Source organism: Microchirus variegatus, assembly GCF_963457635.1.
Source record: "Microchirus variegatus genome assembly, chromosome: 11".
Lineage (NCBI taxonomy): Eukaryota > Metazoa > Chordata > Actinopteri > Pleuronectiformes > Soleidae > Microchirus > Microchirus variegatus.
The window spans coordinates 569,485-593,924 of record NC_139812.1 but is presented as its reverse complement, the minus strand read 5'-3'; the positions used below and the strand labels follow the sequence as shown (position 1 = coordinate 593,924).

The window sequence follows — 24,440 nt, the reverse complement described above, 5'->3', positions numbered from 1 at the left end:
TGTTGTAAATTTCAGCCTCTCCTCTAGATGGCACTATAAACTACTTACTTCGCTCCTCATCATCTCCAAAGGTGTAACAACGACATTTTAGCGCAGTGGAAGGTAACAATGCACTTTAGAGTGCCCGAACAGACCAATATTATCGTGTAGCTAGATACTACTCTGAACAGACGAATCTTTTTTTCTGTCCCGTTTCCATTCCAGTAGGCGGCAGCACGTGCGTCTAACGTGGTTACCAACCGCCAATAAACGAAGAAGAAGAAGAAGAGGAAGAACCTTCCATGGTAAAGACAACGGGCGTGTTGATCCCGTGTTCAGTGAATGTGGGTCAGGAAACGACCCTGTTGCTTCAGGAGCAGTCACGGTTCTCTGCTTCTTCTTTTTATGAAGGTACGAAAACTTACGAGCTAACTGCTATGTTTTATTTATGTTTTGAAAGTACAGACACAGCATTGCTGTCCGTCAAAGGAACGAGAGCTAACTATAGTATAGCAGTATAGTGTAGTATTCCTACAACAGCTGTTCACTTGTTTTGATATCAAGTACACGACTTTGCTCCTTGAAATACTTGATAAAATGTACATCAAAATACTCCAAACGAACTTCTGAAAACTAAAGTGAACTAAGTTGGCGTTGTTTGAGTGTGTTGGTGTGTGTTTACGCTATTTAAAAACAAAAACAAACCATAACTTCACCATGATACAGCGCACTGCCATTAAACTTACCGTACGTGTTTCATTTGGATTATACTGAGACACTCTGTTTTGAAAACAATATGTTTTTCTGTCATTTTTGTAAATATTTATTAGTAATAATTGTCATTAACGTCACTATAATACAGTGTAAAGTATTCAAACGTTCTGCCCACCGCACTGGTGTCCTGCAGGTTGTTCTACTCCAATCAACTTGAAGAAAACATGTTTTTATATAATCTTTGTGAATATTATTAATGTCAACAACCTCACCATGATAGTGTAGTGTCATTAAACTTTCTGGAAATGTCACTGTTTATGATACAAAACTCATTAGGAAAGAATATGTTTTGAATATTTTTTCCATCATCTTTTTTTTTTTTTAACTCATCATAATTTGCAATTTCACATAATACAGTGTAGTGACATTTTCTATAAACTTCACTCAAGGTCTGCCAATTTTACTACAACAGTATTGTTAAGTGTTGTATTGACACTTAATTTAGAAACAAATCTGGGTTTTTGAAGATCTTTGATCTTTGATCCTCAAGTTTTACAAAACATGAAAACATTATTTGATCTTTTAAAGTACATTTGCTTCTTCAGCAAATGTATATACTTCAGAAAACACACAGTCCATGTTTCATTTATGACCATTAACTGAAGTGATATCGACCCCTTGGCAGCCGACGTCACGCGTGCGTCACCTTCTCTCTACTGCGCATGTCGGTTGCAGAAAGCGCTATTGTGAGCAACGCAACAACATGTCTTGTTGTGCTGTCGGTTGCGCTAATCGTTATCACAAACAAGACAAAAGCCCTGAAGTTTTACCGGATACCGAGTCGCAGCCCTTTCAAGGCTAACCGGAGACGTCTTTGGTTGCAAGACATCAGGAGGAGCGACTGGAACGAGCAAATGATGAAAGACACAAGAATTTGCCGTGCTCACGCCATATCAGTTATCAATTTACGTTACGTTAATTTTTGGCGTCATGTAACAAGCTAACACGAATAAAGTCATTATTACTATGCATAACAATGTTAAAAAACAATGTTTGAGAGCAACAGCGTAATTAAACTCAGGTTTAAGTCAAGCTTAGATGCTAATGTACTCCGGTTGTTTTGCTAGTTGTGTAGCACTTTCCAGCAGGTATGGAGCATGTGTATTTTCCTGTTTTTCATCTGTAACTGATCATCAGAAGCTGTTTGCTTTGTCGGTTTACAACCTATTAAGTTGTGTGTAGAATAAAACCTCTTAAAGACACTCTTAAAGTTATCCGCCGTACTTGTTCTGGTCGCCCTTCCCATGGTAGTTTGTGGAGCTGTAGGAAGCAGCCGGTAAAAATCTGTTGTGTTGCTAATACTGTAACCGTTCACTTTCATAAGCATCCAGAGTCGTGTAGGACTTTAAGTTCTCCTTGGAATAAAGACTCAGAGTGTTGATCAGGTACGAGTGGATATCGGGCCACTGCAGACAGAGCCACTTTGTCTCGTCATTAATCCACTCACTGGTGCCTAAAGCATATGTGTCATCAAGCTGTATCCCATTCACCAAGGTGAATTTCCAAGCATAACTTACTTTTTAAGCCATCTGAATTCAGTACATGATGCAAGCGGAGAAGGGGGAAGCTGATGCATTGACTAAAGTGGATGCATATCATTTCTGATGCCACGATGGAGTCTTGTATGATAAACTGGCAGGGGTCCTCACTCACCCTCAGTATCAAGCACCTACGGTATATATCAAGAGAGATGGAGATGGGATGAGCATAGTTTTTATTGATGACTGAACTAAATGAGCCTTAAAAAGCAGTGTTTCCCCTGCCATTATATTACATGTAGTAATGCACCAAAATGAAAATTGTTGGCCGAAACCGGAAATCATGGAACACTAGGTAGAAAACCGAAACACCGAAAGAATTGTAATCTAATTTTTTTGTTATGGCTGGGACTATGTGTACGCATCACTCTGTGTCCAAGCGGGCTCTCCATATCAAATGCAGCCTGGATCTAGCGCTGCTTTATCCTCAAATTCAAGTCATAATTTTTATGACGAGGATCCAGTACAGTCACGTCGAAGTGCAGGGGATCTGAATAGACTCTTAAGAGCACACTTTTCATTGTTTTTACTCTGTGGTCCGTCTCAACCTGTGTGTAGAAGACACTTAAAGATTTAGTATTTAGATTTTGCATTTAGATTTAGGTTTGCCAGTTAGATTCAACATTTAATGTGTACCTTAAATGTCAAGAAAATTAGCCTAATGTGAGGAAAGTAAGCTAAATGTGAGAAAAGTGAGGTAAAAATTCAATATATATCGGCTAGAAAAGTGTGCCAGAAGCGGCTCGCAGCACCGCAGCGCTATCGATAGGTAGCAGTTCAGTTTTTGCCGTTGCCGTCGCTAAATCGCGTCAAGCTCAACAGAGCAGATCGCACTAGACAGCAAGTTTGACACAGAATCAAAGTAAAACACTTCTGCCCCCCTTTCAAAATAAAACACAATGCGCAGGTCATACAGCCCCTCACAACTTATTATACTAAGTATATGAAGATCTTATTCATCAATAATGTCAATGTTGTGGGAGTGAAAGAGGGAGGTGAGGTATAGACAGAAGAGAGAGAGCAGATATACTGTATCACAGTCAGGTTAAAGGTTTAGAGAGGACATTTCTGAATCAGTTATGCCATGCTTATAGTACTACAATGTCATTTATACAAGCAGAGATTGTTGATTTAAAAATAATTAAAATAAAGTATACCAATATCAACTTTAATTAGCATAGTAATACTACTGCATACTACATAGTAAAACTGGATCTGCATCCTGCAGCCTGCAAGATGAGGACAGAGAGAGTGGACAGGAAGGAAAGACACAAACATCATCAGTGTTTAAAGCTCTTACCATTTAGGTTTTAGTAATTGTATTGCCACATTTGTGAGAAATGCTTAGGAAAGCTAGAGTATACCATTCCTTGCTGAACTGCTCATTTTTGGTACAATAGTAACAGCAGGCATCATTGACATACACCTCTGTTATTATTGTGTGTTTCTAGGTTTAACAGGTTATTTCTTCTCAACAACGGTTACTTTTACAACGGTTCAAGATGACAACTTCATGGAGTGACCGTCTGCAGAACTATGCTGAACTACCAGCCAACATGGACGGTGTGGCCATGAAAAAGTACCGACGTGAGGCCCACCACAGGTATGTGCTACTGATCCTGACATGAAGCTTACACTGGTGTTATTCTACACATTCTGCTTTATGTTGTCCTAGCATCGAAGATGCTACACATTAATTACCCTAGACTTAATAATGTATTCAGATTTTAGAAACACTCTTGTGAACTCTATTGTTACAGAGGTGGTTTTTACTTTTACAGCAGGATACATTTACGTAAATATTAGGGCTGTCAAAAGATAAATAATTTTAATCAGATTAATCACAGCGTTTAAAAGAAAAACCTATACAAACTTAGTAAAAAATAAACATTACATTGTAAAGAACCCACATTATAAGACACTTGCGGCTGGTCACTGATGCATTTAGGCAACGGCCCTCAGGCTCCGAGTGTCGGGTGCCCCCCTATCGACCCATTAAGTGGCGGCTGGTGAAATTGTTTTTGGAGGGGCTCAATTGGCAAGTCAGTTTTTCACATGGTGATATGCAGTTACCGCATATCACCACTAGGACACGCCAAAGCACCATTCTCATGCCTGATGTCATTATTTTAAAAGATTCACTTAAATGAAAATAAAAATTACCAACAACATTTTTCACTTTTCAGGCATTTGAATTTTGACCATATCTCCTTGTGCAAGCTTCTCTATCACTCTTTTGTTTGCATAGCGTTGTCCGTTGGAGGTCTTGCGTACCGTCCAAGCATGCATCAGTCCGTATGACGAAATCATGTTGGGGCATGTCCTCCCTGAACCCACAACAATGAATTGTAGAGGGGATGTGAATCTTTGGGTGGGTCACGATTTGATTCGATTCCGATTCTTAGGGTCACCATTCGATTCAAAATCGATTCTCGATTCAACCGATTCGATTCATACGATTCTCAATTCAAAAATTGATACAATGCATAGTGTGTTAAGGCAAATTATGGCATCGAAACAGTACAGTTTGTATAAGATAATGTTATAATGTGATCACACAGGCAAACTTAAGACAAAAGTTAACATTTATTCATTCAAAACAAATAAAGACTTACTAACTGTACAAAAAAATAACTTGCATTTAAAGCTTAGACTACCTGCCTTTTTCTCCCAGAAGTTACACAAATAAACTGTACACAAAAACTGTTTGGTTTTTCAAAATAGAAACTTTAAAAAATAATAATAATTTTAATCGATTTTTGTGTATGAATCGATTCAGAATCGAGGATGATTAGAATCGCTAAATTGTAGGGCCCAAAATTTGAAGAAAAAAGAATCTCGGCATATAAAATCCGTGTATCATCCTTTCATTTGTTTTTCAAAATAAAACCAGAAATAAAAAAATTATTTTCTCAATATTTGTTTTCAAAATCCAAATGAAAAAACAGATAACGACTTTTTTTTCCAATTTCCGATTTTGTGCAGAAATGCATAAGCGTTTAATGCGTTTAATCCAATTTTGATAAATGCTAATTGCATAATCCGGAAGTGACCTGTACTAGAACTATCAGAGGGACTACAAAACAAACCAAAGAAGAAGTTGCAGTGGTCACAGTTTGCTAATTGTATTACAAATTTCAATTTGAAAACAATTGATTTTTCAACGCTGTGTGACAAATTCTCTGATTCTTTATTCTCACCCTCCAGAGTGTTTGTCAACAGAAGCTTGGCCATGGAGAAAATCAAGTGTTTTGGTTTTGATATGGATTACACTGTGGCAGGTAAGTGCATATCAGCCAAGACCAACACATGTTGAGGATGCATGCCCTTTTTCCAGTCATACATAAGTGATCCTGAAATACTGCACATGTTTGTGTCTCCCTTGATTATTTATGGGATTATTAAATAATCCCATAAAAAAAAATTCTGGGGTTATACATCAACAAATAGAACATTTTTTTCTATTTGTTGAAATATGTATAACCCCACAATTTTTTTTGTTAGAAAAAAAACTAAAATACTTCTTATAACCACTTTTATTTCCAGAGAGAAAATCCAAGTCTTTCTCTCTGGAAGGTTCCCGTTTGTCTCATGCCCTGTGATGTTCTTACCAAGTTTCTCCAGTTTTTGCCAGTTTTTATAGTTACCCGTTCAGTGACTTTTATGATCTATTGGCTAACTCTAGCAGCACTACTTAGCAATGTAGGAATATTTAAGCTTTCCTAATAACAGGGCCTTAAACATCTCTAGAAACCCCCTTATGGCAGTGCTGCATATATCGTATTTAGCTACATCTTTTGTGCAATATTCTAACTGAAAAAATAAAAGTCGAAAAACGATAATGGCGCTTTTCCACTATACGGTTCCACCATGGCTCGCCTCTGCTGGGTTAGGGTAGCCCTAACCCCTAACCCGTCATCATAGCACTGCTGCATGAAGCTGGCGTGACTTCTTTTTATATGCGACAAACACAAACTAGTGAATATTGACTTGCAGTTGTTTTCAGTGTATTGAATCATTAGAATCAGTTCATTAAAAAGATTTGCTCACAGAATCGTTCAGTACTTCGTAGATGACTGGAGCTCAGACTCTTTTCAGACTCTGACACCATCTGGTTGTGATGCGATTCACTGCTCACGAGTGCTGTTGCTCAACACACCAGAACCCTCTGTTATATATATATATAGAGAGAGATTTTAGACATTTTCTTGGTGAATGTTGCAGATGAAGTCATCAGGAAAACCAGGTACTTTCGCTAATGGAAAAGCAAAAATAAAAGTGCCAAGTCATGCCGTGCTGGAACTGGGTAATGGAAAAAGTGCCATTATTAACAATGTACAATGTTGTCAGTAAATAAAGACTTTATCACTTCCTATTTGATATAAATTGAAATTTAAAGCTGATTGTATTATAATTTGGTTGGTGTGTGACTAAATGAGACAATTTCTGAAAACTGATGCTGATATTAGGTTAATAGACCTAAGATTTGCTTTCTTAGAGAAATTAGCCTTCGAGCAATAGTGCATCAACTGCATTGTGCTTCATTGTTTGTGGTGCATTGCCTTTATGGGGTGAGAAGTTTGTTGTGAACATAAATTTGTCTCCTTGACTGTTTATGTAGTGTATAAATCTCCTGAGTACGAATCACTGGGATTTGACTTGACAGTGGAGCGCCTGGTTTCCATTGGATATCCACAAGAGCTACTCAACTTTGTCTACGACCCCTCGTTCCCCACCAGGTTGGTTCATAGAGCCTTTTTTTGTCACTAGAGCTCAAGACCGTGCCATGTTTACTACTGAAGAGCAGTACCAGTGCCAGTTTCAAGCTCTGCACTTAAAAAAAAGAAAGAAAAGAGCAATATATCACAGAACTGACTGAATATATCTTGTCCTTACAATAGGTATTAAAAAAGGCGCAGCTGACATTATTCCAGGCCTGCAGCAATACATCTTCCTTTAGACACACTTACATAAACACACTTAAACATCAGTAAGAAACAACCATTGTAAGTTTCCCTTAACCTCTTCTTCCCTGTTTCCCCTGGGACTGGGGGCAGCACCACACGCAGTGACAAAAACGTCCTAAAACCATGTCTAACTTTAATAAACACAGACATGGGGCTTACCCACAGAAAGGTCAGAAACTCAGCTAAACGCCCATAAAAAACATTCTTATGTTAACGAAACACAGTTAAAACACCAATGGATAAAACCAGCAAGAGCGAAAAACACCGTTACAGTGCACACATTGAAAAGATTATGTAAACAAAACAAAAAAAACGGGTCAGCTGGACAACGGAGAATTCACAGATCCCTACGGTACCATTTTTAATCACTCTACGACCAAGATTTGCGGATCCAGGCCCAAAATAAGAGCAAAACAACAACATACCCTATACAATAGGGTATAATATGGGCTCTTTAAATGCTGATCGGGAAGCTGTGAATTTGCATCCAAACTTTTTTATTGCCAGTCATAAGTCTGTGGATGTTAACAGCCTCGTTCCCTGCCCTGTGACATTAGCTCTATTTTTACATATCATACCACAGTGTTGTCTGTTCTCTGTCTCCTGTTTAGAGGGCTGGTGTTTGACACAGTATATGGAAACCTACTCAAAGTGGATGCCTATGGGAACATCCTGGTGTGTGTGCATGGGTTCAACTTCCTAAGAGGGTGAGGTCTTCTACTCTTATTATACGTCGCTTTAGTTCACCACCACACTTTTAACGAATATTTGGGTTGTATTACAACCTTGGTTTTACATCTGAGAATGAGAGTTCTTACTAATGCCTTTACTGTGTCCAGGCAGCATCCACTCAAGAGATGGTTGTTGTTGTTTTTATCCATATTGATACACCCCCCTGTGTAAAAGCTATTATTGACAAACTGTGCGAAATTCACACACATCAATCTAAACATGGAGCACATAATATAACACGGCCCTCCATTGACTAAGTGGGTATTGAAAACAAGCGCTCACCAGAGACGGCGCACATGTCGGCACTCAAGCAATTGAGTACCAGAATACTGCTAACCTTCATAAACAACGCACAGCGACACATACAGCTTTAAAGTAGCAGGAAAACACACTGTACACATAGACAAGGTCAGACACGATGGCGAAAATAAACATATTACTGCCGACAGCGTTAACAAGGCAATTAAATAATATGATGGGAACAGCACTCAAGTTTCTTCATTGACTTATACATGGAGTGACAAACAAAGCACAACTACAGATCACAAGTCAAAACACAGGTAAATAAATCCCAGATATCTGATCTCAGGGAAAACTCCTCTTAATAGGAAAAAAGGGAAAAATAGAGTCCGTTAATGAGTCATAGTTTGAAAAACAAGTTCTGTCTTTCATTTCCATTTGTCACCTAAAAAAAAATTAACTGAACTTTGAACTAGTTCAAAATTGAAATGGTGAACTATGAGCGTGAACAGTTCACTTTGAAAATTTTTGGATAGTTACTCTGTTTTGTCACATAACAATAACTGCAAGTTTTTCTTTGTGCGTTTATGTTTTCGTTGCGTGAACCATGTTCCTTCAACAACTGCGTGTAGGCTTGCGAACGCAATGGGTGGTCACAACAAATGTTAGCTCAATTTGCTTTTTGTAAATTGATTAACAATTGGAATTCATGTTTATGAAAGCATACCTATTTTACACCATTTGGCCAACACCGAAAACTTTTGCACAATACTGTATATAGCTATATAGCTGTCACGTAGTTCAATTAAACTTAATTACACATAATGTAATCATTCTGTTTTTTAATTGTCTTTGTAGATTTATAGAACTAAATATTTAGCCTAAATGCAATAATTAAAAAAAGCTGTTCTGCGTGAGCAGATAACAATAATGTAAACCTTTACATATGCAAGACACGTATGCATGTAACTTGATCAGAAATAGTTAAATGAACGTTTCTGAATTGACCTGGATGAATGTTTCTGTACTCACTCTGGCCAGACCTGACATTAGAGACATCTATGCCAACAAATTCATTCAACGTGGAGACACTGACCGCTTTTACATCCTCAATACCCTCTTCAATCTACCTGGTAAGAGAAGACATTATCTGCAATGTTTAAATTCTTTTTTTTAGAGAGTGAGTGACTCTTAGACTCAGTATCATTATCACAGTTTGAACTGGCCCTAAGCTATTTGAAATGCTAATGCTAAAATCTTAAATGTTACAATTTGAAATAATCAATTAAAGTAGGAAAAGGACTTGTGTCTGTAATAATGTCTTAATTGAATTGTATTGATTAACCGTTGTGCACAAGACCATGTCTCAACCTGGTATTAATGTCTGTCTGACTGTATGAATGCAATATGTCCTATAAACGGCACCCATACCTTAATGTATTTGTAGTCACTAACACATTTATTTTTTCTAATGGTTCAAATCGTATGTGACAGCAGTGATTGAAGCTTTAATTTACTCAGATCCTCCCAACATTCTCTTTCTCGCTTTTACATGCACATAAAACACAGGCTGTGGCGGATCTATACAGTCAGACTTGTTAAAAACATTGCAGTGTATTTTGAATACAGTGTGGGCAAAGCCAAATCCTATCCAGGGTACATGTTATTGCAAGGTGTGAACAGTCAAAAAAGATGTTAATAGCAGGTCTGAACGTGTCAATTTTAAAGCCACACAAATACCATCATATACTCAGTCTCTGTCTTCTTCCTCAGAAACCTACCTGTTAGCCTGCCTGGTTGACTTCTTCAGTAACTGTTCCAGATACTCAAGGTGCTGATTCATCACTGTTGCATAAAAAAACAAATATAAAGTTTCCTTTCCGAAATAAGATCAACGTTCAGAGTTGCATCCTGTTTACAATGTTCTGTATGAAGCTCTTCTCATTCAGAACTCCATGTCACGCAGTACATAAGGATTGAACTGCCACAGTTCAATGCTTTGGAGAAATGCCTCGTCACATTAGTACAACATATTTGTTTTCCACAATGCTACACACACACACTGTGATCTGTAGCTGAGAAAACAAATACATCACAATTGGACTAGATCACAACAACTTAACAAAATGCTTCCGTAAGTCGAATTCACATAAGATTTCAACTGTGTCTGTAGTTGTCAGACTGGCTTCAAAGATGGTGATCTTTTCATGTCATACAAGAGCATGTTCCAGGATGTCAGGGATGCAGTGGACTGGGTTCATTTCATGGTAGATGCATATCCTCTTCCATCTGACACTTACATGCAGAGAGCTGAATCAGTGGCCTTTTCATCATCAGCACTGTTGTTGTTTTTGTTTCACAGGGTTCCTTAAAAGAAAAAACTGTTGAAAACCTGGAAAAATATGTGGTAAAGGATGTGAGTATATACTTATTGTTTTATGGTAAAGTTTTGTGATTAATGCAATATTAGAACATTAAGTTTTTGTTTTGTTTTGTTGTCGTTTTTTAAATTGTTGATGTTTTTTGTGTTCTTCAAGCCGAAGCTCCCTCTGCTGCTCAGTCGCATGAATGAAGTCACCAAAGTATTTCTGGTCACCAACAGCGATTACAAATACACAGAGGTTAAATCAAAGTTCAGCCCAACATGTTAATGTAGAAAATGCACAGTTAATGATTAATGTTATGGACCACAGTGTGAAAAACTCTGGTTTCTTACAGAAAATCATGACCTACCTGTTTGGCTTTCCCCACGGCCCAAAGGTAAAAACAATTTATGTATTTTATCAGAAATACAGCTGGAATTAAACAGATTGATGTTGTTAAATGATGGTGTGTGAAAGTGGTGCCCTTTATCAGGAATGATCCCTTTGCTCAGCAGCCATTGTGGCAGGTAACAGCAGGGATGGTGCAAGAATCCCCAAATGTAATAAATGGATTTAACACAACAAACATAAAAATACTTTTAAACTAATAACTGTTTTATCATGAACAACAGGAACAAGCCCAGTGAATCTCTTAAAAAGTAAAAGTATTAATAGCAAAATTAAAATCTAAAATAAAAAGTGCAATAATCAAAAATCTTAAAAACCAAAGTTAAAAGACTGAGGAGCCTCTTCCTCTCTGTCACTCTCTGCCTCTGTCTCACTTTGTGAATCTGCATCAGTCTCCTCCTCTTCATCCCTCACATCCTCTTCTCCTTCACTTATTTGTCTTCTTCTGCTTTGAGCCTCCTGGTCTCTCCAGTTCACTACCTTCTCCTTCATTTCCCTCCTTCTCTTTCTGCACTTTTCTTATGAAAAAAAACCTTCAATATCCCCACTTTTTGCTCTCCTTTTCATTGTTCTGCTCTCTCCAGCTACTCTTACCTGCAATAGTCAAGACATGAGAAGCTCTGGTTATCCTTGTATCACTACACTTTAGGGCCATGTAGCTAATACATATAACAAATCTAAAATCAGAAGATATTTATTACACACAACAGTTATGTTTAGACTAATTAATGCTATTGTATTTGTTATTTTCCCAGTTATAAAAGTAAAGGATGTCACCTGGTTTAACTCATTGCTGTGATAGATGACAGTAAGTGGTTTTATAGCAGTTCTATCTGAAAGATGAGAGGCTGCCAGAGAAGGTGAAGACTCTGAGGTAACCCACCTGTACAACTCGTCTTTCTGGGGCTACAAGGATGCCTTTCGGTGTTCTATCTCATGGTGGGAGATGGCACAGATGCAGGGGAAGGCTGAGCAGGCTTGTCAGAAGAGGTGGAAGATGTGAGATAAAGTGTGATTCGATTGCTGAGAAGCCGTGTTTATGATATTTCCTCCCCTGGCTTATTCGGAACTGTTTCTAAATAAAAAATAAATAACGCGCAATGACTGCTTTCGTGACGTTTATTGACGTTCACACACGCATAGCTTGATGAACCAATATTTGTATTTGCAACAGCATATTTGCATTAAAGTCTTCCATCAACTGCATCCTGCCACGGGACCTGTCTCCACACTCCCATCTGCAGCTCTCCATCTACTCTTGTGTTGTCAGCATAGTCTGGTGGAAAGTATGGGTTAGTTTGCTCGACAGCTCTTCCTCTACTACTGTCCTTCTCTTTGCCATTGTTGCACAATGATGCTCTCTGCTTATGTGGAACCTGTGCATTTTTCTGTGGAAGTGGAATCCTACAGGACTCCTCTCTCACCACTTTTCTTTCCAGAGTCTTTGAAATCTTTCTCACTCCAGAGCTTCTCACTCCAGTTCTTGACACTTGGAAACACTGTGATCACTTTGTAGATAATTCTGCTTTGTGAGCATCAACAATCCTCTTTGTCAAGTCTAAACTGATTTCTTTTGTTGGGAATTGGGAGATAACCCTCAGTTTTAACTTGATTTTAAACATTTTGGGCATTATGCCCATCATTGAACAACAGTAGTTTGTTCTATGGCTCAATAAAAAGGTCACTTTGTATGGCGTTAATAATTTAAAGATGATTATGTTGATGTTTTTGCAGCCAGGTTCCTCCCATCGACCCTGGAAGTCCTACTTTGACCTGATCCTGGTGGACGCAAAGAAGCCTGTGTTCTTTGGAGAAGGAACAGTGCTGCGACAAGTTGATACTGTGAGTATGTAATGTACAGTATGGAAGCCTGCATGGACAAAACACCACCATACTCTGGGTGCTTTTCATCTGGCCAAGTGATTTTCTGCGGAAATTTTTGGTCACTGACACCATACAAATTGGGATTTCTCATTTCTCAGCCTTGTCTTTTCTGTCCTACCTTTCTTTTTTTTTTATCTCTGGAATGTTTGGAAGGTGCTAAGAATGAAAGGAAGAAACATAAGTTTTAAGGAGACATGTTACCTAGGGATGTGAGTCTTTGGGTGGCTCACAATACGATTCAATTCCGATTCTTAGTGTCATGATTCGATTCAAAATCAATTCTCGATTAATACGATTCTTGATTCAAACGATTCTCAGTTCAAAATTGATACAATGCATAGTGTGTTGAGGCAAATTATGGCATCAAAACAACACAGTTTGTATAAGATAATGTGATTTTTAAATACACTGATTCAAATGATGTAATCACACAAAGGCAAACTTAAGACAAAAGTGAACATTTATTCATTCAAGACAAATAAAAACTTACTTACTGTACAAAATAAATAACTTGCATATATAAAAGCTTAGGCTGCTTTTTTCTCCTAGAAGTTACAAAAATTAACTGTACACAAATGACACAAACTGGTGTTTTGTGTGGTTTTTAAAAATAGAAACCAAATATATATATATATTATTATTAGTATTGATTTTTGATGTTCTTCAATTGATTCAGAATTGTGGATGACTAGAATCGCGATTCTTATGTGAATTGATTTCCCCCCCCCCCGACCCGATCTAATTTCCAGTGTCATGATTTCTTCATTACCCTCATTTCAAATCCTTCAGATAACCCCGATTTGTGTGTGGTAAAGTAAAGGACACACTTTGGAACAAAGCCAGGACAGATGCATTACCAATGTGTGAGTGTGAAACTGATTGTTTGTGTCTTTCAGACAACAGGTCAGCTGAAGATCGGCACATACACTGGACCCCTCCAGCATGGTATCGTTTACTCTGGAGGTAAAAGACAGAAGTGGTAGTTTTGTATTGCTCATGGATCTGGTCACTTCAGAGTAATATAACAGATTGCATTCATGCCTTGTTTATAGGATATACTACATCGTTAAATGCAAAACACAAATGTATTAATGCTCGTTTAAATGGGAAATTTGATCGCTCCTTTGCAGTTGTTTTCTAGTACTTCAAAAATTCAGAGCAATGATTTATTTTATCAGACCACTGATGAGGTGAAACAGAAAGTAATTGTTGTTGTTGTTTTGTAGTACCACATTTAACCACTGGCTGTCACTATGACTCGAGGGGAAAATAACATTTAAACAGCAAAGTGACATATTTTGCTCCCAGGTTCCTCAGACATTGTGTGTGACCTGTTGAGCGCTAAAGGAAAGGATATCGTCTATATTGGAGACCACATTTTTGGTGATATTCTAAAATCTAAGAAGCGTCAGGGCTGGAGGACTTTCTTGGTGATACCTGAGCTGGCCCAGGAGCTGCATGTGTGGACTGACAAGAGCTGTGAGACTCAACACACACCCTCACTCAATATACTCAATATACACATATAGCCTTGAAAGTCCACTGTTTCAATGACGTGAACAGCTGCTGTGATCTCAAATCAAGTTTCTTTAGAAGCAGCAGCAGTTCAGTGATAAATACATTGTATAGAACATTATTTATTGCACCATAAACATCAGAAAATTACCTTTGCTACCGTTTTATTTTCAGCCATATTTGAAGAACTTCAGTCCCTGGAATGCTTCCTGGCTGAACTTTACAAGTGAGTTCCTCTTTGCTGAAGCACCTGTTTGTTGTCTCTTGTGTGATGTGTTATTTCAGAGAAAAGGATCAAAGAAAACGTGATGTATTTCATTCATTATATAATTGTCTAGCACTTCATCCAGTAAACTGTGTATCGCCTGAAACATTGATGCTACACACATTTATCTAACTTTTATGGTTTAGAACATCTTCTTGTATGATGTTTTATTGGTTTATTTTCCTGTTGTCTTGTATATGTCTCTGTTGTTCTAGAGACATGAAGACTATTACAACCTATATATGACAGTCTGAAATATACAGGTTAAATTTTCATAGAATACATAATAGAACCACCGTGTTGGCAGCCTTTGTTACCAAAGCGACCCACGTAGATAGGTTACAGTATTTATGACTGAACACACACATCTGATTCGGTAGATGTTTGGCAATTTGTTGTTGAACGTGACTTTGACGTCACAGATCTGACTACACTTTTTTTGTCCTCAGGCATCTGGACTCTAGTAGCAATGAGCAGCCTGACATCAGCTCCCTGCAAAGACAGATAAAGGTATAACTTCCTCCATTATTATTATTATTATTATTCTACTGACAGAGCTTGAGTCATGTAAGAGTGATGGGTACTTGACTGAAAATGCTGAGAGGCATCCACGTTAGTGATGGGATCGGCAGTTCATTTGAGTGTACTGAATCACTTGAATCAGTTCATTAAAATGATTCGTCCAAAAGATTTGTTCTTACAGATAGCGCCTTTAAAACTTATTTGAAACATGTATTAACAATTACAGTCAGTGCAGAGTCATTGTCTTAGTAAGCTGTGTCTTACTGTGAATCTCGTCTGCCAGGACTGATATCTGTGAACGTCTCCATGTTCTCTACAGAAAGTCACCCACGACATGGACATGTGCTATGGCATGATGGGAAGTCTTTTTCGAAGTGGTTCTCGTCAAACATTGTTTGCCTCCCAAGTGATGCGCTATGCTGACCTGTACGCTGCCTCGTTCATCAACCTTCTCTACTATCCCTTCAGCTATCTGTTCAGAGCTGCACATGTACTAGTAAGTCATTCCACAATGATTTTTCATCAGCTTTTTTGGAGTCACAGAATAACATCGAAGGTTTTTCTCTCTTAGATGCCTCATGAGTCGACAGTGGATCACGCTCACGTTGCCATCATCGACACAGAGTCTCCGCTGGCCACGCGAAACCGCCATGATGTGGACTTCAAGGAGATGGAGTGCAAACGACACCAGTTGACCCGATCTATCAGCAAGATCAAACCCCCACATTTCTTCCCTCAGGCTCCACAGGAGATTACACACTGCCACGATGAGGATGACGATGAGGAGGAGGAATGAATAAAGCAGAGCAATGGAGTGTGCAGATTAGTCCCATCTCTTTACACAAGTTCATCTGAAAATAACATTTTCTTTAGCTGTTACATCCAGTAGACGATGCACATTGTAACTGAACCTGTCTACAGGTAAGTCAGTCGTTAATGTAAGATCATTTATTTTCTTTACTCTGTGTGTCAGGAGACAGAGGTCACTGACATGAATGTATGCACTGAGAACAGTTTGCTTCCCCTGCTGCTTAGTCCAGCAACACTATGTACGACTATTCTGTGCACGGCATAGGGGGTGTCATAAAACAGGCTGTCTCTAAAAACAGAACAGGAAAAACAGATTTGAACCACTTACCAAAAGACTCGCCTAAAACAATCTACACCTGTGTCTATATCTTCACTCATTGGCTGCCAGCCATTTTCAGAGCAGTGGTCGAATTTGACATCTATAGCAGTCAATGGCAGCCAATGAGTGTTAAGATACTATGCTGTGCCCTTATCTCACTGTTAGACAGCTTTCTCTGACTGGAAACTTATATTTGAGTTACTTTGTAAACCATTCACTCATCTGTACTGGTCTACAGAGGAAAACAAAAAATGTTCATCACCGCACACAGGAGTTGTTGATCCACTGCTGCCTCCGTCAGTAATTTCAGAAGTGTTATCGTTCACATGTAAGAGACACAAACATACCAAACTGCAGCTGCTGCGTCCACACGAGATAAAAACATGGAGTTTCTCTAAGAACTTTGGTCCAGGGAGTGAACATATTCTTAAGATATTGTAAACTTCAGCTGATGAAGATTTTCTATGGTGATCCTTTTGTTAAGTGGCTAATAATATTTTTGGTGATGTACCCTGTGCATGCAATTCAAATCCAAAGAGATCAGGCAAAAAAAATCACAGATCCTTACAGAATATATCTGATTGTTACAATACCCTGTTTTTCAAGACTGGACATTTCTTACTAGTGATAGAACCTGGTACTTTTTTTAAGTGCCTGCTTTGACGAGGTTCCAATGCGAGCCGTGCCGATCCTATGTCTGGCGTTGACAGACTGTTGGCACTGGAAGAGTCATTAGCACAACGTCCAACACAAGAATCAAACCAAACAGTGCCCAACTGGAGATCAGTTAAAAGGACTTAAAATCCTGAAGACGTGCAATAATCTCCAACATTTACCAAGGAAATGTCTAAACTGTGCCGGAATTGGGTAATGTAAAAAGTGTCATTACACATGTAGCATGTAAAATTAACAAAATATTCAAGTTGATTGGTTATGGAGCCTGTAACGATGCTGAAGTTGGTATCCAGATTCACAGCTTTATCAAACAAAATAAGGGCTTTTTCTGATCTCAAAAATACAGTAAGCCATACATACACGCACTTTAACACTGGTAATAAGTGTAACCTTGCGTTACCTTGCTTGTGTGCTGTCAGCTACCGGAGCTCTATAATGTGATCTGTTTCTCGTTATAACGAGCTTGGTTTTCACCTTAAAGTATTGATTGATTGTTGTTGGATGTTACATATCAGGGAGAGATGGAGCCTGAAGGTTGAGAGACACTTTATAGGCCCATTGTTGACGGGTGCATCACACCTGACTCGTGGCTGTGTGCTGACCCTCACATCACCTTTGGATTCCATCCCTCACTGATGTAAGCATTTGTTTTCTGTGAGTGAAACAAGTTTAAAACAACAATTATACGTTTTCTTTCAAGTGTAACTAAACCCCTAAACCACCTTTTTTTCAGTTGTAAACCAGTGTATCTGGGTATTGTTGATCTAGGTGCAAATTTTCAGTTTACTGTAAAGTATTGGAATTATACATGTGATATAAATATCTACAAACTACCTCTGCGTCAAACACCAGCTACTGCATTCAAGTTTTGTCATTAATCAGTGTCATTCTGCTCATATATTATTATCTTTATTATCTGACGCTGCTACAGTTGTTTTGAGTGCCAGTGTTGCCAAAGTGAGCTGTGTGTGTGTGTGTGTTTTTGTTTTTTTAGTGCATGCTACTCTCTTTTAAAGTTACAGTGTTATGTTTGTAATACATTTTCTGATCTTATATTGTAGTTGATTTTTCTGTTGGGTCATATTAGCCTACAGCTAACTACTGCCGATAATGTGACCTGGTGAAACCTTAGACATATGCTATGTGGACAAAGGTAGTGGGACGCCCAAGCATTACACCAACACCGCCTGTAATGATGTAAACAAACACATTTACACCACTGAAATATGGTGTTGGTCGCTCTTTTGCAGATATAACAGCTTCCACACTTCTTTAAAAGGCTTTCCATTTATATAACACTTTTATAAGTGTTATTATAACACTTATAAAAGTGTTATATAACATTTATATAACACTTTTCTAGTCTTGTTGACCACGCAATGCTGTGTTGCACTTCAGTTTTGCTATTCACCCGTTCATTTTATACACACTGGCACAGGAGCAACGTGGGGTTAACACTAGAACTACTAAGGCAGATCCTTTTCACTGTTTTTAGATTTTTTTAGGGTGATAACTTTGTTGAAATTGAATATTACGAGACCATGGGACCCTGACTTTTCCTAAATGTGTATTTATTGATTATTAAGTGTCTCAGAATACATCAGCATGTAGACATGTAGAGCCAGGAACCAAACCCATATTCTCTTACCATCACCTTATCTCCTGCTCCATGTTAATCTCATTTCACTATACCACAGTCTGAAGTATGTGTGAGGAAGAGGAGGATGGTGGGATAGCAAATGAACTTATTGGGAATGCATCTTCCTCCTGTGAAAAGTCCATAGCTGACGCCTGGCTCACAATCTCTGTTCTAGTTCATACCAATGGTGCTCAATGGAGTTGAGGTCAGGGCTCTGTGCAGGCCAGGCCAAGTTCCTCCATACGATGCTCATCAAACCATGTCTTGCTTTGTGCACTAGGGGCACAGTCATGTTGAAAATAGAAAAGGGCCACAAGTTTGGAAGCATAGTGTGTTAAGATTGCCCTTCACCGGAAATAAGGGACAGAAACAAAGCCTGAAAAAAGCACTAATTCAATAATTAACAGTTGTGGCTAAATAACTTCCATATTGTGTAGTAAAGTCAGGTCAATTTTATTTATACAGCCAGTAACATATAACTTATATAGCCAGTAACATAACAGCCATAACAGTTCACCCCAAAAGGTTTGACATTGTACATACAGCAGATGTCACCCTCTATCCTCAGACCCTCACATCGAGATGAAAAAACTCCACAAAAACCCTTGTACAGGGAAAAAATGGGAGAAGCCACTTTTTCATCATCTTTTTGAGGATGTAGCACTGAGAGACGTGAGGACGTGTTATATTTGTTCTGATTATTCCTCTTTTGTATCATATTGTTCTTTCCCAACAAACCATTAATGTATATCACCTACTGAGAACACAGTTTGAAATGCAAAATGCATCAGTCAGTGCTGCCGACAGGGAACCTGGATGATAACCTGGTTGAGTGGTTTTCCTGCAGAAGGTATTTTTGAATTCTCATTGCCCCCCCCCCCCCCCTCCCCTCCCACACTGCATTTTCTAAATGTAACTTATTCTACAGTTTTGAGAACTTTTGCACAAGGAATACATCTAGTTATGCTGTATGGTCGGGCGTATTCAGGATATCTGTATATGAAGCATAAAGAGTGAGCACAAGACCTGTGACTTCTTCCTGGATGAACTTTTTTAACTGGAACTTTAAAATACTGATCTGCTGACAGTGTTTGCTCTGTGTCAGAACATCAGATCAGAGCCTCAGTCCTTCATTCCTACTGGTCAAAGGTTCACTCGCATTTGGCTATTGTTAGCATGTTTCACGTGTCTATTACTATGTCTGTGCACTGAAGGCCAGTGTTTAGTCCTGTGCGTGTGCAGCCCTGGAGAACTCTGTGTACAGAAAGTACATGTAGAGCGTTAGGTGACAAGCCTCAGCCTCTGGAACACAGTCAGGGTCTACAGCTGTTCAGCCTTCACTCTGCTGATAACGAGCTGATGGTGCGTCCAAACACAGGTGTGAGTCTGCAGTGTGCCAATACAATCCTTCGCCTCTGTCCTTTTTGAAATGATGGATACAAGCAAAATAGCAGCTCGTAACGCTGCCTGAACATTTTTAGTTTTTTTCCATTAGAGTTGCCTTAATCTGTTCACAAAACTAGCAATACACAGTTCTCTCAGTCAATCCAAACTGTTAATAAACCTCAAACCTGAAAAGCAAAAGTGAGTTGTGGCTTTCTCAGGTCATAACTCTCTCAGGCTTTCTATATGTGCACAATAATTATTATTAGGCAACGTAGTGTGCAGAATTAACTCAATTAAAAACCAAACTCTTCACATCTCACTTGTTTGTTTTCATTTATTGGAGTAAGAATAACGAATACACAAAATGTACAAATATAGCTTCCCTTTCTTTTTTAAATAACTGTCATGCCTTCCATCCATGAGGTTTGACAGTTACTTGATCAGTTGATGATCAGCTTTTTGCGCAGCAGCAACCACAGCCTCCCAGACACTTGTTCAAAGACGTATCTTCTCCACTGAGGCCTCACACGTTCTCCACAGGGTTAAGGTGATGTGAGGAAGAGGGCCATGTTTTTATTCTGTCATCTTTAAGGCCTTTCCTGGCCTCGCCACGCAGTCAAGTACTTGGATGCATGTGATGTGTTAAAAATGTGCATAAAATCATGGCCTTGGAAGACTCCTCCTCCTCACCACTGCTTGAAGAAAGTACCTTCTAAAAACTGGCAGGTGGTTTAGGAGTTTATTTTAAATTCATCTTCAACCTGAAAAGATCCAATTAGTTATCCCTTAATAATAGCAGCTCATATCAGTAGCCCACCTCCACCTTGTTCTTGGCCCAGTATTATGAGTCTTGTTAATACTGAACACCTGACACTACTCATAGACCACTGTATCCCCCTCAAAGGCATTTAAAAAATGTACTTTTCAGAGCCTGTTAAATCTATCTTGTTTTGGCCCATTTTGTCTGAGGAAAAGAAGCTTCCAAATATGTGTGCACACCATAATAAAGGGTGTTGATCATTGTAGCACACAATAAGCTCAAAATACTCACTTGTCTAATTGTTTAGTATGATGAAGTACGACCATACTGAAGTAAAAATATACTTAAGCTTTCAAGTCACATAGTCCATATAGTCCATAATCCAAAATATGTTAAACAGGGATAGAAGGGATACAGTTCAATGATTCATTCTTTGCTGCTGTAAGGACAGATGAAGGTGTCTGATCCACAGCAGCTCTGTGCTGGAACATAGAAACACGGTCATTATGAAGTCTGTGGACGTGTCACTTCAGCAGGTGTCTCAGTTGGTCCTGCAGGTTTTTAGAATGTTCCACACTACGGAAAGGAAACAACAGACACGCGTCATCATTCTGCGTTACGGTGCAGTGAGAAAACTGTGACGACGGAATGTTCCATTTAACCAGACTCATCCTCTCTGCTGAAAAACACTTACTTCTTCTGAATGGCTTCTTGTCTGAGTGACACACAGGCAAAAGAAAACAGACAGATTAACTCTAAATGTTAGAAAAAAAAAAGTGTCCCAGTCATCACAGGCTGATACTCACTGATACTGTAAATGTGTGGTGATGATGGACATTTTCCTCAGACTCTAGAAGACAGAGGAGAATCAGCATCAGCAGTTATTATTATTATTGACTCCAGTGAGAAATGTGTGAATCATTGAAATGACTCACAAATATGTCTCTCTCAGGATAACGACTGGTCAAATAATCAAATTTTTAAGGAAAGGAGCTTCAAAGATTGCAAATCCTTAAGTATGATAAACACTGAACCATCCTTTAAAGACCATGTAAATAAAATACACTATATCCTCTTCACATAGTGGCTGAGAACACATCTCTTCAGTATTCTGTTCAGATCTGGATCTGGATTGACTATGAGTGCATCATGCAACCACATTTAAAAAAAAACTATCAATTTAGTCCTAATTGTTATGATTTAATTGTTACTTTGATGGCTAATATGTGTACATATTGCTGTCATGATAATCATTTTGTACAGGATTGTGTTTGTTGGACAGTAGTGATTATGTTCCCCGGGTCCTATGTTCCCTGTTTTTCCCAAAAAAGGTCCACTTTGTATGCGACAGGGGAACATAGGACCCTTTTTTTTGAAAAAGGGTAGGGTAGGGTTAGAGAAAGGGTCCTATGTTCCCCGGTCACATACAAAGCGGGGAACATAGGACCCGGGGAACATAGGTACGGTCCCAATGTGAGTGAGTGCACTAACATGTAGATCAGGGGTCTGCAACCTGCGGCTCTAGAGCCACATGTGGCTCCTCAAGCCTTCTGTTGTGGCTCCTTTGTAGTAACTTTGAATAAAAAAAAGTTTATTTTTATTTCATATTCATTCTCTTCTTTCAAAGTGAACACCTATTATTTAGAAATCAAGGTGATAAAATGTGCATTTTGTGCATCACATCCAATGTCCTGTCCATCTTTGAACCCACATATTTACTGTGAACAATGGAATTCTGTGTTTTATTCCAAAGTATTTTTTTTCCCCTACACTTAAATAAAATAAAAATAAAATATTGGCTATAAACAGCAATTAAATGTCAGCAGTTTTATTTGTGTAGTTCCCAATGCAACAAACTCATTATTTTGTATGTAGTATATCTGCATTAAATTAAGTAATATGTGATATAATCTTAATTTTATGGGTCAAATAGGTTTTGCGGCTCCAGATTAATTTTATTTGGGTGCAGAGAGGACATAGTAAAGGTTGCAGAGCCCTGATGTAGACACTCACATCCTCTGAGTGAAGGATCGCGTCCTCCTGAATCACCATGTTCCTCGCTGCTTGACTCAGAAGCTGAAAGGCAACAATTAGCAACAATGAGGCGTTTAGGCTGCAAACAAATATATCAACAAATCACAATACACACAAAGACTTTCCCCGAGGATGAGCTCCTCAGCTGACAGGCTGATAAAAACAGGAAGTTACAGACCACAGTTTGACTTCAGATCGCTCCTGAAGTCCATGTACTTTTTTAGAAATGGAATCACAAATGAATATTGTTGTCAAATGGTTTTAGCTGCATTGTTGATTCATATACTGCTAGCATATATTCGCTTTATAACGTTAGCGGAAACAAAAACCTAAAGCTAACATTCCAAAACCAACTCCCTGCTGATGTAGACAGTAATGCGTTTATTTTGAAAATACGGTTCCACTTCCGCTTCCTCGCTCCGCTAAACTAGCGCAGGAAACTCGGGACATAATGAGTTATTTTGCCCGTTTACCTCCTGACTGCGGGATCCTTTGAGAACCTGGCGGGTTAACGCGATCACTTCCCCGCTACAGGAGCCCACCTTGTCGGATAATAAACCTTTGACAGACTGACCGAACCGCGGCTGGGAATCAGCAGCCGCCATCTTGGGTTTTGTCTGGTGTGCGCAGAGGGTCAAAATACACAACGCAAACAATTATTAGGAATACTATAATAATAATAACAGCTATCACTGTTGTTATTATTATTATTATTATTCGTATTATTATTATATAGACATAATAATAACAAACAACCGTAGTGTATTAATAATGCCAATGCACCACAAATACAACACAAATAATAATAAGAATTCCTTCAGTTTCAATAGGATTCTTGCTCAAACCCTAATAAAACATATATTTACACTCACTACACACCATTCATACATTTACATCATTCCATACATATCAGTTAGTCACAGAGTTAATTTAAAGTTTAAATCTTTTCTTGGTGCCATGTTGATGTGGTTCATGGAGTACCTGGACCTTGATCATAAAATAAATTGTATAACAAATACACAATTCTTTTCCACCTGTTACCACGAATGTCATCCTAAAACTTCACTGTCTTTCCAGTTCATTTTCAATGAATATCCTATGTTTATTACAGACACATATTCCCAGAGACAGTGACGTGTCCACAAAGTGAAATAATCTGAGGGCAGAACTGCAGCACATCATCTCTGATGTATTTGATCGAGAATAGATTTTTAATATGATACATATATAAGCAAGTGTGCTTTGAATTCATTCAAAAACAGGACTGATGTTAATAAATGAGACACTAGTTTTAATTTTGGAGCTCATCACTGTAACAGACACTCCATTACACACAGAACCAACACATCATATACACTATTAAACCCATAATATTACAGTTTTGAGGCAAATGAAGCAACTAACTACTGAAAGTAAATATTCAATATAAATGCTCCTGAAAGCTATTCCTGAGTGTTCACAGTGATGTGTGGACACATTTTGTCATCTTTTTATACAAACCAGTGAATAAATGTGAGTGTTTTCTTATCTTGTCTGAGCTGGCACAGCATCAAGGATGTGACATTGAAGGAGGTGCATAAAGGCAGCTCAGTGCCGTCCTGCACAACTCCTCTGTGTGATTCTTGCTCAG

The 24,440-nt window shown here is 38.5% G+C and overlaps 2 protein-coding genes across 3 annotated transcripts; one reads left to right on the top strand and one right to left on the bottom strand.

Annotated features, from left to right (window-relative positions):
- The first annotated feature begins 265 nt into the window (after positions 1-265).
- On the top strand, positions 266-17,807 carry nt5c2a (5'-nucleotidase, cytosolic IIa). 2 transcript variants are annotated; one of them, XM_083897645.1, is made up of 18 exons: positions 266-390; positions 3,743-3,894; positions 5,499-5,572; positions 6,913-7,030; positions 7,870-7,965; positions 9,272-9,363; positions 10,004-10,061; positions 10,404-10,497; positions 10,593-10,646; positions 10,768-10,851; positions 10,949-10,990; positions 12,736-12,843; positions 13,782-13,848; positions 14,194-14,364; positions 14,575-14,626; positions 15,115-15,175; positions 15,507-15,683; positions 15,759-17,807. In XM_083897645.1, the coding sequence occupies exons 2-18, from the start codon at positions 3,794-3,796 to the stop codon at positions 15,981-15,983; spliced, it is 1,674 nt and encodes a 557-aa protein (XP_083753771.1). In that variant the 5' UTR covers positions 266-390; positions 3,743-3,793; the 3' UTR covers positions 15,984-17,807. The 2 variants fall into 2 exon arrangements, with proteins under 2 accessions (XP_083753771.1, XP_083753770.1); XM_083897644.1 differs by having other exon boundaries at positions 287-390; positions 3,794-3,894.
- Positions 17,808-20,379: 2,572 nt separating this feature from the next.
- borcs7 (BLOC-1 related complex subunit 7) lies at positions 20,380-23,417 on the bottom strand. The gene is made up of 5 exons (XM_083897650.1): positions 23,284-23,417; positions 22,790-22,852; positions 21,583-21,626; positions 21,471-21,491; positions 20,380-21,352 (listed from the first exon to the last, which is right to left on the bottom strand). The coding sequence occupies exons 1-5, from the start codon at positions 23,413-23,415 to the stop codon at positions 21,301-21,303; spliced, it is 312 nt and encodes a 103-aa protein (XP_083753776.1). The 5' UTR covers positions 23,416-23,417; the 3' UTR covers positions 20,380-21,300.
- Positions 23,418-24,440: the final 1,023 nt, after the last annotated feature.

Bases quoted from the DNA above. Each gene is read 5' to 3' on its own strand.
- nt5c2a (XM_083897644.1), top strand. From the start codon at position 322: ATGTGGGTCAGGAAACGACCCTGTTGCTTCAGGAGCAGTCACGGTTCT. The intron at 391-3,793 runs GTACGAAAACTT...CAACGGTTCAAG, and splicing joins TGCTTCTTCTTTTTATGAAG to ATGACAACTTCATGGAGTGA. The intron at 12,844-13,781 runs GTGAGTATGTAA...TGTGTCTTTCAG, and splicing joins TGCTGCGACAAGTTGATACT to ACAACAGGTCAGCTGAAGAT.
- borcs7 (XM_083897650.1), bottom strand. From the start codon at position 23,415: ATGGCGGCTGCTGATTCCCAGCCGCGGTTCGGTCAGTCTGTCAAAGGT. The intron at 21,627-22,789 runs GTGAGTGTCTAC...TCTGTCTTCTAG, and splicing joins CGATCCTTCACTCAGAGGAT to AGTCTGAGGAAAATGTCCAT. The intron at 21,492-21,582 runs GTGAGTATCAGC...TGTGTCACTCAG, and splicing joins ACCACACATTTACAGTATCA to ACAAGAAGCCATTCAGAAGA.